General features: G+C 48.2%; 1 protein-coding gene across 2 annotated transcripts in view; it reads left to right on the top strand.

Annotated features, from left to right (window-relative positions):
- The first annotated feature begins 6,054 nt into the window (after positions 1 to 6,054).
- The window catches only part of Dst (dystonin), a 396,852-nt gene continuing 389,426 nt past the window's right edge, over positions 6,055 to 13,480 (top strand). Inside the window, exons 1-2 of one of the 2 annotated variants that reach the window (XM_032900894.1) lie at positions 6,055 to 6,293; positions 6,829 to 6,863. In XM_032900894.1, coding sequence (XP_032756785.1) covers positions 6,113 to 6,293; positions 6,829 to 6,863 — 216 coding nt within the window. In that variant the 5' untranslated portion in view covers positions 6,055 to 6,112. The remainder of the gene's footprint in view (positions 6,294 to 6,828; positions 6,864 to 13,480) is intronic. The other variant, XM_032900896.1, reaches the window with a different exon arrangement.

Raw genomic sequence — 13,480 nt, forward strand, 5'->3', positions numbered from 1 at the left:
TTTGGTATTGGATATCCAGTATGTTCTTCCCTGGAGAAGAGCATTTCTTCCACTCTCAGAATTCCTCAGTTGCCTGCAAGTCCTGGCGCCATGGGCTCTCCCTCATCCACTTGGGCACGTCTGCTATTGTTATCCTTGAGACGTAATGAATATGGCTTCTGACGTTACTAGAACACACAGTATCACAGCGAACTCCCCACTCCTCCGGCTCTTACAATCTTTCCATTCCCTTTTCCGCCACAGCCCTTGAGCCACAGCTGCAGGGCTGTTTTGTAAATGTGTCTATTGGGGCTGGGCTCCGAGACCCGGCATTTTGACCGGATGTAGGTTGCAGTGGTCTCGTCTGTAGCAAATAGAAATTTCCTTGGTGAGACACTCGGACTACCCTTGTGGGGATGGGGACAAACGTTTAGAATGTAGTTAGGGATCGTGCTGGTTCAGTAAAGTGGTCGTTGTAGATTCCTCTCTAAGGTCCACGACTTTACTAGCCGTGAGAAGTTTCCAGTAGCAGACGTGATTTCCCTCTTGTGAAGCCGGCGACTGCTAAGGCATGTGCGCCTTCAGGGTTATGGCGCTTTGCTGGTCATTGCTGTGGTTCTGGGAAGGACTGCTCGTTGTTTCCCTCCTGTAGAAGCTTGCATGGAACCTTCTGGTACCACAGAAAGCTGGTCCTCGGAGGAGGAGACATTTAAATGAGTTTTGGCTTAGGGGCTTCTCAGCCCTGTGTCGGAAGGGCACGGTGCCTTCATGAATAGTGAATTGTTGGTCCGGGTTGTCTGAGAGACTCCCCAAACATATCACCTATTGCTACTGCTCCTGGCTGTCCCCCAAAGGTGGAAGGTAAGTCCCCATTTCTCTCCTTAAAAACAATTCAAGAAAGATGTTAGCAGTCTGGGAAGGAATCCATGGGCAGGAAGGATTCTTGTAACTTTGCAGTGTGGAAGGTGGCCTTCACCGTTTCGTGGACTGAATCTCAGACTGAGTGAAAGGGAAAGAGGGGGCTGAGCCTGCCTCCAACAGTCTCTGCTTCTGACTGGACGCGATGTGACTTGCTGCCTCCTTAAGTGCTGGCTGCGGTGGCTTCCCTGGCTAGATGGACTGTAACTCTGAACCGGAAGGTGGAACGAACCGACTTTCCCCAACGTCTCCGTTTGACAGAAGATTTACCACAGCAAAAGGAAGAAACAACCAACAAAAAAAACCCTAAATACGGTCAGGCATGCAAATTTCTAGAAACTTCCATCTAGAGAAAAGCAGGAGGAGTACTAGGCTGTACTCAGACTTTTACTTTTGTTTCCAGAAGTTGAATTTCTCCAGAGATTGTGGATGGTGCCTCTGAGTCTCTTCAAACTTCTATTCCCTCTGTAACCCATTTTCTGTGTTTTAGCCACTCCTACAGTGATGCCTCAGTCCTCTGGAGTATCTCCTGAGGTCTGCCCCTCCCAATCCCCCCAGGGCTCTCTTCTCTTTAACCTCTGTGCATTGTCCCAGCAGACCTCTCAGGGTTGGGGGTGGGGGTGGTTAGCAGGGGTGGAAGCATGGGGCTGACTACTCCTCACTGCCATCCTGCCTTCAGCTCTTTCCCAATCCACAAACCAAAGCTGTCCCCCAAGCTCCAGTTCCCCTTTCTAGAGTGTCTCTTCTTACTTACTTCTTCCATTTCTATGGTTTCACTAACAATCCGTGTGACGACTCTTGCCACATCCCCTTTTGGTTCAGACTTCTCAACCCATATTTACACGGTGGTTTTTTTTTTGGGAGAGACTGTTCACCCTGTTACCCTTGTTATTCCTTCAAAATTCACCATTTCCACAATGAGTCATCTTCCGTTATTCCCTCTGTACATGGCTTGGGGTGGACACTTGGCTTTCTCCTGGTATTTCTTCCTGACCTATTAATTAGGAAATTGTGCCACACCCATTGTCTCTAGAGAAATAATATATATTTCTGCTTTAGTAAAACCTCTTGCTTTTTGGTAGGGTCTACAACACATGTGTGGACAGACGGGGGAGAGACCCACGGACAACCTTAGCTACTGCACCACCGTGGAATTCTTTCCTTTTTTGGAAGAGGGTCACTTGATCCCTGTAACTTCATAAATAGAGCTCCGGGGATCCTCCTCCCCAATGCTGGGATTACAAACGCGAGGCACGACGGTTTTCTGGGTTTGTTTCATTTGACACGCGTTCTCATACTTGCAGAGCAATCACCTTAGTGACTGATGAGTTTCTCCAGGCGTCCTGAAGTTAATTTACTCTTAACTTTGAGGGAGAGTTAGTAACGGGAAAGACCGAGGAGGCACTGCGTGTCAGGGGGATTTTCATTGCTCTGACACATGAGCGAGGTGAAGGAGAAAAGATTTGCCTGGGCCTTGTGGTTTCAAAGGTTTTAGTCCATCATGGTAAGGTAGAACGGCTCACAGTATGGCAGCCGAGAACTGTGGGAACATTCTCGTGGTTGTGTGCATGCACACAGGCACGCACCGAAGAGTGGGGAGGGTGGGAGGGAGGGGGAGGGAGGAGGGAGGGAGGGAGGGAGGGAGAGAGAGAGAGAGAGAGAGAGAGAGAGAGAGAATGCCTTTCTTTATTCCTCTTTTATGCTATCTGGTCCTCCAGCCTACGGGATATTGCTGCTCACATCCGGGGGGAATCGTTGTTCTCCACCCCACACCCCACCCCCGCCCTTAACCCACCTCACTTAATCCTCTCTGAAAATGGCATCACAGCAAATCTAGAGAAGTGCTTTGTTCTCTTAGGCACGTCTCAGTTCTACCAAGCTGATGATCTTGTTGGTCAATCAAGATGAACTACCGCACTCTGCTAGTTAGTGATGGGCAGAAAGACTAATAAAGCTCCCTTCTAATATATGAGCCTGTCTCCTGTACAATCAGTGTGTGTTCCTTATGACAGGGAAGCGTCGGGCTCTGATCTCTATGCAGGAGTTGGTACAGGCTGGTATTTCCTGCGATCCTTAGTGAGATCCTTCATCTGTGATTGTGGGGTGGCAACAGGCACACCAAGTTAGGGAAGTAGGGGTAAGGTATCCCATTTTGGTCTGGAGCCTAAGTAATGTTTTAATCTGACTTTACCCTGAATAAAGTTGACATTTTAACTTTCTCTTTGAATCCACGTGTTTATCTAATGTGGTGGAGAACCAAAGACAAGAAGGGCTACGTGATGGCATAATGGTTCTACATAATCCACGGCAAACGTCCTATTTTCCCCTTAACTCCACAACCCCTTGGATTATGGAAGACATTTTCTGTCACAAAGGCAGTAAATTATTACTTTTTCCATTGTGATTTTTAAAAAATTTCTTGGTATGAGAGATTTGTATTATGATCGTATTTTTTCCCCATCCTTACCTTGAATCTTAAATTTATGACTTTCATTTGACATCAATTCTTTTTTTTAAATGAATTTGCATCAGGAAGAGAAGGCATAAATTCTACTAAATTAACTTTCCCAAAAGACAGATTGGCTAATTTAATACATATCGAACTCCAGGATGCTTTGGGTACCACGAAAACCCGCAGAAAGAAACAATTACTAGTATGCCATTGTTTGGGAAGGAAATGATAAATTAGCAACAAACCCAAAATTAATGGACTCATAGACTAAACTCTTTCAAGGACTTGGTTTGTTCATTATGGGCATCCTTAAGACAGCCCAGACAAAGAACAGAAGGAAATACATATAAAAAGATGTATTTACGAATCCAACTGTGTCCAAGTCAAACGTTTGCCTAAGAGGGGAGATGAATGATATTCTTGTGTGCAATTAAAACTTGTGAACGGCTGCAGGAAGGCTCGGGGTGAGGATAATCGCACTAGGCAATAGCTCAGAGAATGAGAATCGCTATTCACTCGCTTTTCGATGTTAAAAGTGCAGTTCTTGGGGCAAATTGATTACTTTGCTGTGTTTAGAGCCTTAGACCTGTTTCTGTTGAGAGATGTTTATGCCATTTCAGCTCGCCGCCGAGCTATAGTCGGTGAGGAATGTGAGGATGACCTTCTGAAACTGCATCAGCTCTCTCTACCCACCGTTCGCAGAAGGTTACTCCTGTCCAGTTTAAAATAACCCTCCCATGCCCCTGCTCAGTGTGGTGAATTTTTCCTTTCCTGGCGTGCCACACTTTGCCAGCTCTCGGGATTCTCTTCAAAAACCCCTGCATAGCGGATAGGAATACAGTTTCTTACTGCAGTGGGCTGCAGTATCAGGAACCCTTCATCTACGTGCACATGATGCAGAGCTTCCAGGAAGCTCTTCTGACTGCCAGGGATCTGGGAAGCCTGTTTGGCACCCGGTGCTCCCCGCAGTCTGACATTCAAGAGCCTCACCTTCCTTGGTGTCTGGAAGTAAGGCCCTTTCCATCTTCAGCCCCAAACAACAGAACGAGTGGCACACAGTAGCAATCTGTATTTGTTTTAGGAAACCAACATGCAAATAAAAGCACACATCCTGTACCTTCCATACTTATGAATCCGGCATCAGGGCTAAGCTACATCTTTCTGTACTCTTGATAATAATATCACCCACCTTAACGGCCACTAATGGCTACACTTTTTTTTTTTTTTTTTTCAGAACTGAACAGTTGGTTTCATAGAGTTAGAAAACAATACACGTATTCCTATCGATTCTTCAGTTGACTTTCAGAATTTCACGAATTATTTAGTCTCCAAGCTAGTTACTAAACATTGCACAAATGTGGTAATATTTCATTCATCAGATGTCATTTAATTAATTTTAAAAAAAAAATACAAGTCAATGACAGAAAATGAATCACCCAACCCCACAGAGGGAAAGCAAGTATGCCTTAGGGGCAAGCAGGGCAGAGCACTGCACTGGCCGGCTAAGGCCGCATCATGCTGCAGGGTGCCGCTGCAGCTTCGGCTTTCTCGCCAGGTGGCAGAGGCCCTCAGCAAAAGAGCACACCGCAGCGCTCACACCTCGCCTTCTTCGGGGGCACCGCACCAGCGACCACTGTCAAGTGTCCAGCAGACAACTACCATATAGTCTTTGCGGATTGCAACGGAATGTAGGGGGGCTGCAATGGGGAGAAGGGTGTGTACCCGAGTGTGACCGATCACCGTTGGCTGACAGTGCCTAAAAAATTTTCCTGCGGTATCTACAGGCCAATCAATCCACAACTTCCTTCATCCTTCATCATGTTAGAGCCTTAGATCTAAAATCATCTCTCCTACCAAGCCAATAAATGAATCAGGGTTCTCTAACCGTGGCAGAGCTCACGTCTGGGCTGGGAATCAGCACCAAGTTTGGGGGTGGAAGAGTGCAAGCCTGCAGACCCCGGCGTGCCTTTCCTAAGATGGGACCAGCTTGGAGATGGCCCTTCCCGGTGCTCGCGCCTCAGTGCGCAGGGACTACCCCCGCCCCCAAACCAAATAGCTCACCCTGCTGCATCCTCCGAGCCCCAGCCTCCGGGCGGGCTCAGGGAGGCGGGAGCCCGGGTTCCCCCCGGCTCCTTGGCGCCCCCTGACGTCGGCCTTCAGCAGTCGGTCCGCGGAGGCTTGCACAGGCGAAACCCGGGGGTCCCCGCGCACCGCCGCCCGGCGCGTGGCCTGGCGGGCCGCGCGCACCGAGCCGACCTGCGGGAGGGTGCGCCGCTCGGCCCCGGCCCCAGCCATACGCGCGCCCCGGCCCGCGCCGCCGCCGCCGCCGCCGCAGGCCGTGACGTCACCTACCGAGCCCCCCCTGCCGGCTCGCCGCGCCCCGCCCCACCCCACGTGCGCCGGACTTCAGGACGCCGAGGCCCCAGGCGGCCACCGGATGATGCTCCTGCCGGCTGCGTCCCGGGCGGGCTGAGCCGAGGATTGCGCGCGGGCTGGGGCGCCTGCGGAGGGAGGGCGCGGCTCCCGCCGCCGCGCCGCGTGCTGAGTCATGGCGAGAGCTGCCCGCTGCTCTCCATCAGTCGTTCCGGGGCCGGCGCGGGGTGTGCAGCCATTGGGCCGCGCGCGGGGCCGCGAGCGCTGGGTTTGACGCGCTGAGCCGCGCTCGCCCGTGTCCGCCGCGCCCGCCCCGCGTCCCGCGCCCAGCGCCCAGCGCGCTCTGCAGCCTCAGCCCCGCGCCGCACGGCCCCCCGCCTCGCCCGCACCATGATCGCCGCCGCTTTCCTCGTTCTGCTGAGACCCTACAGCATCCAATGTGCCCTCTTCCTCTTGTTGCTCCTGCTGGGCACCATCGCCACCATCATCTTCTTCTGCTGCTGGCACCGCAAGCTCCAGAAAGGGAGGCATCCGATGAAATCGGTCTTTTCGGGTCGTTCCAGAAGCAGAGGTGAGACACGCCGCCGCCGGGTTCTTCTGGGCAGAAGCGAGGTTGCCTCCCCTACTCCCTCAGTGCCCACTCCTCAAGCTAAGTGCATTTATGTATTGAACGCCCCCTGGCCTTTTGCCCTCACCTCCATCCTCTGGTCACTAGGTTTGGATAACCATGGAGATTCGGAGGTCCCGGAAGGAAGGATCAGACTCCGAATCTTAGGGTCAGTTTGCTAGAGCCCAGAAGGTAATTGTAGTGAAGTCCTGGGCTGAGGCACTCTTAACCTTTACCCAGCCTTTGCTGGAGCTTAGGGATAAAAAAGTAAGGCGTGATGATTTGGGCTCCCCACCTCCCAACTTTGCTGGAACTTCTTGCAGAGAAATCACCTTAGAGACAGATGGTCCAATACTCTCTCCGCCCCGCCCCAATATTCCCACCGAATAGGAGAGAGACACCTAGCATGTGCTTTCCCGAATCCAGATAAGTGATTAGTAACTCTGCAGGCTGAGAACAAGGAGTTAATGAAGTCTCGTTTTCCCTCTTTTCTCCCCAGATGCTGCCCTGAGATCTCATCACTTTCGTTCTGAGGTAATTTATTTAGTGCACACTCTCAAGGTCAGAGTAGCTTTCTTTCCTGAGTGCCAGTATTAATCATATGCGACTTAAAAAGCCAGTAGGACACCAAATGGGAAGCCTGCAGTCCCTAAGCCCAAAGTGACATGCTTCTTAAGCAATTCCATAGTTGAGGCTGGGGGAGCATTATAAGTACGTGTGTGTGTGTGTGTGTGTGTGTGTGTGTGTGTGTGTAGTGGAGTTTGCTTTACAAGAGGTGGGAGGGGCAGCCCCTAAAAGAGTCGTTGGCCTTAGAGAATTTAGCCTGGGAATAGGTATCAGTGATACCAGTTTAGCTTACAATCTGTATCTGTGGCGGATGCACTTCCTGGTTGCTCACCGAGGTCGGTAGCAGTGCGCTTTGATAAACCACAGTGTAAAGCTCTTAGCATGTTGTTGCAGAAGAGTTTGAACCAGACTCCAGTTTAGACTCCAGGTGACCGTCCTGCTGTCTTAGGAAGCTGCCCGTGACAGTTTTTACACGATAGTAATGTTGAAGAAGACACACCCAAGTGTGCACTTAGCATCTGTTCTAGACTATCCCTCTAGAGTAGGGGACTGGACGCTGCTAGCGCATGGAACTGCAGGAGGACCAGATCCAGTTAGAACAGGACACAAGCTCCACCTGACTGGGACATTGGCTTTCCAGATGCCCACATAGTTTCCTCTCTCCAGGGGAAAGAAAGCTGCAATGTATCCAGGCATGGAGGTCTCTTTATGATGCAGCGTCCTCATCTTAGCAGAAGTATTGTGGTGTCTGCCCCCCACCACAAACTTGTTATTTACCTGAAGTTACTTCACATCTTGTCTGCTTTTTTTTTTTTTTTTTTTTTTTGGAGCTAGGGACCGAACCCAGGGCCTTCCGGTTGCTAGGCAAGCGCTCTACCGCTGAGCCAAATCCCCAACCCCATTACTTCACATCTTGTTTGACTTGCTCATTGGAGGTTTTATCACACCCTGGATTCCTTGCTAGACTGTGATTATTGAAGCTTAACGGCATTAGCATAACGTTACGATGTTGCTTGCTGAGTAATTCTATTGCATGTGCACTGGAGGTGAGAGCTCCGTGCTAGTTAAGGTTTGTGAGAGAATAGCTCGCCCACAGCCAGCAGGACTGAAGCTAGCTTTCTACTAACTAGTGGGGGTGAGGGTTTGGGGGGTGTGGGGGTGTGGGTTGTAGAAAAACAGTTGTGCCAAAACAGGGCCAAAAGTACCCTGTAGGGCTGTCTATGAAAATTATTTTTTAAAAAATACGTAAAAAAATAATTAGTTCATAGGAGGTATTTAGTTTTGGGTAGCCACCAAATATTTTGTAAATCTGAGCTGGAAATTGCCAGGTATAGTGGTGGCACACACCTTTGATCCCCACACTTGGAGGCAGAGGCAGGGGATGTCTGTTGAGTTTTGAGGCCAGCCTGGTCTACATAGTGAGTTCTAAGACAGCCAGAGCTACATTGAAGGCCCTGTCCAAAAAAAGAAAGAAAGAAGAAAAAAAGAAGAAGAGAAAGAAAAATATGTAAAAAAAAATAAGATATATTTGTGATGAAGTCTTTAGAAAATTAGGTCAAGTTCATGGAGTACACATGAACTAGATCTCGTGGAACAGTCTTTGAAGAGCAGAGAAAGTAGAATTTAGATGCAAGAAAAAGTAAATAGCGGGCAGGGCACACATGGAGATGTAGGGGATTGGCTTGAAAAAGATTCACCAGTTCTATGCAGATAAATGATAGAAGAATAACCCTGCTATGAGCTCACCCTGGACGTTTTGGACATGTGGAATGTGCACACTGGGGACATGTGGGACGTGGCTGTGTCTTTGTGGCAGCTTTTTTTTTGGCTAACATTTTGTCTTGAGCTGATTGGTTCAGAAGTGTGGGAGCGGCCGTTCAGCGCCTTATCTCGTTCTGTAAGATTGCAAGTATAGTTTGAAATCCTCGAGTAGACTTGTTGCTTCTCTATGGGTTAGTCCTGTGCTCCTGGGGCAGATCCAAGGTCTCTTGTGACACCACTATTTGGCCTCATATGGAATGGGTTCTTAATAACTATTTATGGGATGAATGAAAACAGTCTCTGGCTGGGCGAACAGAGCTCAGAGTTGGACAGAAAGGGAAAATGCCGGTTCTTAGAACATGGCTTACAATGTAGCAGTGCTTATTTATCTTTTAGGCTTTTAAAATAGAGGGCTTTTGTTTTCCTTTTTGTTTTTCTGTTTTAGCTTTTTAAATTGGGTCTCACCGTGTAACCTTGGCTGTCCTGGCTGGTCTCAAACTCACAGAGCACCCATCCTAGTCTCTTGATTACCTGGCTTTTCCCAAAACTTTAAAAAATTACCTTAGTGTTTGTAGTAAAATTTAAAGTGCTCATTGTAACAAAAAGATTCTCTTAGAACTTCTCCCCCACCCCAATAAAATAAAATCCAGCTTAAGCAAGGGATGCTGTTTTACATGTGGAAATTCATAAGCTGGGTTGCACAAGGACATCTTGTGTCATCACTGCTTTGATATTTACCACAAACAGAGCGTTTTCCCTTCTGCAAAACACAGATGCATTTTCTTCTCCCTCTTTGGACATTATTTCTGCCAAGATTTTTCTCCTTAAGGAAGACCTCTGCATTTACTTGGATTGAAACATATCTAATAAGTTAGAGTGGACACAATGAATATTATTTATTCCTGCTGTGTGTGTATGTGTGTTTTTTTTTTTTAAGCAGCCACTGCAAAATGTTATTATCAAAGCAAGCGCTTTGATTTTCTGGCAAGTCCTAATCACCTCGGGCTGAGTTCTTAGTGCTTTCTGTTCCCCGTGCCAATCTCAGTAAGCGCATAATTCGCTTTCAGCTTTTTCCTGTCCTGGTAAAATGAGAAGCATGGGGTAGGATCTGCTGACTCACTTTGAAACCTGAGCAAGCTATGGGAGAGTCCTGGAATTGATGAAGTTTGGAAAACGTTTTGCCGTTTCACCTGACGGAGGACGTTGTTTCTGCCACCCAAGCCTCCAGGAAGGCATCAGCCTGGGCAGGAAATTTGGGGGGTGTTCTGTCCGTGGTGGTCACATTAATACTTCCTAAGAGGAAAACTGGGCATTGAGGCGCCCTAGACGCAGTGGATCCAGCTCCCGCGTCTGAGGAGCTGTGGTCCTTTTTCTCCGCATACATAGATAAAGGCACAATCCAGTCTCTGCAGCAGCTAGAACTCAGCACTCCCATAAGGTGCTTTAGGCCTGTGCTCACCACCAGTGCTTTCTTTCCAGAGACTTGCAAAGTTAACGGGCTTTTAAACTGGCCTTTAAATTTTAATAGCAGCATAAGAGAAAGTGAAATTAACCCACCTAGCAATGAATGTGCAATTTTAGCTGACCTCAGAAATTATAGATGGAAAGGATCCATCTATAGGTAGAAACATATGCATTGTTTGCTACTTAAAAACGTGAAGTGTGTGCGCGTGCGTGTGCGTGCGTGTGCACGTGCGCGCACGCATGCAGCTTTGTGGTAAAGAGTTAGTGAAGTGATTTCCCATTGATGAAGGACAGTCTAGAAACCACGTGTACATCTTTGAGTTCTAGCTCTCTGTCATCTCCAGGGTACACTTTTCTGAGGACTTCCAATGTGACTGTGAACAGTGGCGAACTGTTCCCCTAGGTTCCTGCGGCGAAAGTCAGGCGGCAACAGTCCTGTTTCTGCGGAAATTTCAGAGAGCGGTGTGGGTGGTTGCCACACCGTCCTATCATAAAGGAGAATCCTGGTGCGCTGCCCTTCCAGTTATAGTGCCTTCGAGGGGCCCAGGGTGGGTCATGTTAAATGATCCCTATTCATCAGCTGGGGGATAAAGGGAGCCTTGTTTGTTTAAGGGAATGCGATCCCTCTCTCAGGATCCGAGTAAATACCTTTCCTTCCTGCTTCAGGCAAAGGGGACAGGACTTAGCTCACAGTAAGCAATTCCTGAAGAGTCACACAGCAAGAGACGGGTGGTCAGACCTGAACTGTAACTACACTGTCTCCTGCTGCTGCTGACTGTGTCACTCAGAACCCATACAGAGATGTCCCCAAAATTCTCAATGAAGGAGAAGAATTAAGATGAATATTTTTAATGCATACTTTCTTTAAAACTGGATAGACAAACTTGTTGTGCACGCCCCAGATCCATGTTTAGCCAAGGTCTTCTGGATGAAATGTGTGCTCCACTCAAAGCCTCTGCTCTGATTAGATACCCAAGTGTCCCTGTTCCAGACTCTAGAGGATGGTCAGAAAAGTAACCATATTACATAGTTTCTCATGACACATGCATTAGGAGTCACCCAGTTTCAGTATATATGTATAAAGCATACACACACACACACACACACACACGTAAATATCTAGCTTTTATGTAAAAAAATAAGTTTACATTTTGAAAAACTGTGAAACGAATCAGGGAAAAAACAATGCTTCATTATTGAGCCATCCTTCATAATTAGGTTATTGTTATAAATAAATTTTTGTCTAGCGTCGCTCTAGGTCCAGATTAATTTATACTAATTAAATCAGTCATGAGTAGTTACTGTACACACGATATGGTGTTCGTTTAGTGTGACCAGTTATTTTCAGGGTAAACACATCAATCTTTTCTGTGAGGTACTGTGTTAGACAGACACCAGGACTGACGGAGGTGCTGTGGTGTTCTCATGCTGACATCTTACGGGCACTGGCTCTCCTGTTACATCACGGAACTGTGTGCCGTTCACAACACTGAGTCACAAATGTAGCGAAGCCAGAGAGACCGCGGCATGCAAGTGCACAAGTGTGAAGATGACAGATCAGTCCCATCCACGGAGCTTATCTTACCGGTTCAGCACTGCCTTTACCCAGTCTTAGCAAAGCAACTGCTGGGAACGAAACAAAGACACACCCCCCAAATCAGAATAAGGCAACTCCCACTTTTCCAGTGTCTAAGCAGAAGCGTAGTCCAAGTTTGAATTTGTCCAACTGAAATATAAACCTGTAGTTCTAGGGGTCGGAACAGAGGCGCTGGTGTCTGAAAAGGGAACAGGAAGTTCACAGCTCCGTACAGAACTCACAGGCTCTGCACTGGCTCGCTGTGCCACCTCTTGGCCTCTTAGCTTCTCACTGGCAGCGTGAGCCCATTGCAGGCAGCGTTTCTACAGTATGCACAGCATGGCCCTGCCAGGGCATCATGTGGGAACATCCTGCCTTCTGGATTGGGCCGGGTGGCAGGGGTGCAGAGTGGGAGGGGAGGCCCAACAGATAACGTGCAGAAAAAGAAGGGCTGGTCTAATTGCGTTGAAGCGGCAGATGGAGGGTGACTGAGGGTGTCCTCTGCGGGGTGATATGGATGCTGAAGGACAGAAGTAAGACAGTGGCTGCATCAGCAGGAGCAAGAGCAGAAGGGCGCACCCCGGCTTCTACTGCTCAGTGTCTGACAAGAGAGGGCTCTTGAGATTTCCCAAAGGACTATGGCGCTGGGAATATAAGTGGGTGAATGCCAACTATGATGAGAGTGAGTCTTGTCTACTATATTACGGTTCTGGTACAGCTCTTTGATTTGCACTTAGGAGGGTGGGTGTCTGCCATGAGCCTCTGAGGGACGCGGAACTCGCTTTCAGATTTCCTTCCGAGCAGCTATAACAAAGCAGTTTGGTTGCTCCTTTTTTCACCCCCCAGGAGGAATGAAAAGACGTGGTTTGGGCTGCAGAGCATTTAAACAGACAGATGGGGTTGGGCCTTTCTGCTCACTAGGGAGCTGAGATTTGGAAGGGCATCATGGTTTGTGGTCCAAGGACCGGGTATCATTGGGTTATGTCCTACCTGTAGGTACCATCTGTTTAAAGGGGTGTGTGTGTGTGTGTGTGTGTGTGTGTGTGTGTGTGTGTGTGAGAGGGGGGAGAGAGAGAGAGAGAGAGAGGAGAGAGACAGAGAGACAGAGAGACAGGGTGTTGAGACAGAGTGAGGGTGTGTGATTGTGTATGAGAGTATGCTTGTGTGTGTATGTGTGTGTCAATGTGGGTGGGGTGTTGGTGGTGGTGGTGGTGGTGTTAGTCCTGGAATTTGAACCTAGGACCTCCGTGCTTTACCACTGAGCTTATATTCCTCATGTGTTAGGTGTGTCATTACGGAGTTGAGTGCTGAAGGTATAAAATGGCAGGTATTTTCACATAGTAGGACATTTTTATTGGCTATGGAGTGTGTTGAAGTTGTATAAAGTGGTATGCAGTGTATAAAGTTGTGTAAGGGGCTGTCGCTGTACATTTTCATATATATATTTATCATTATACTCGGTCCTAATATGTCCCTCTCCACTGCCCTCCCTTGTGCCCCTTGTACTACAGTTTTACATACCTGAAACTTGTGTCTTAGCTTTTCAATATCTGGAAAATAACCCTCATGGTCTTTGTCAGCTACACGTCAGACAAGGAGTTACTATGTCTAGACTCTATCAAGAACGGCAGAACTCAAATAGTCTCCAAACCCACCCAACCAATGTGCTGGGGATCTTGACAGTGGGCAAAAGAAGAAATCCAAGTGGCCAGTGATACTTTACAGAGTAGTCAGCGTCTCTGGCCATCGCGTGAACGAAAACCACATTGACATTTCATGTTAC

This window comes from Rattus rattus, chromosome 4, assembly GCF_011064425.1.
Source record: "Rattus rattus isolate New Zealand chromosome 4, Rrattus_CSIRO_v1, whole genome shotgun sequence".
Taxonomy (NCBI): domain Eukaryota; kingdom Metazoa; phylum Chordata; class Mammalia; order Rodentia; family Muridae; genus Rattus; species Rattus rattus.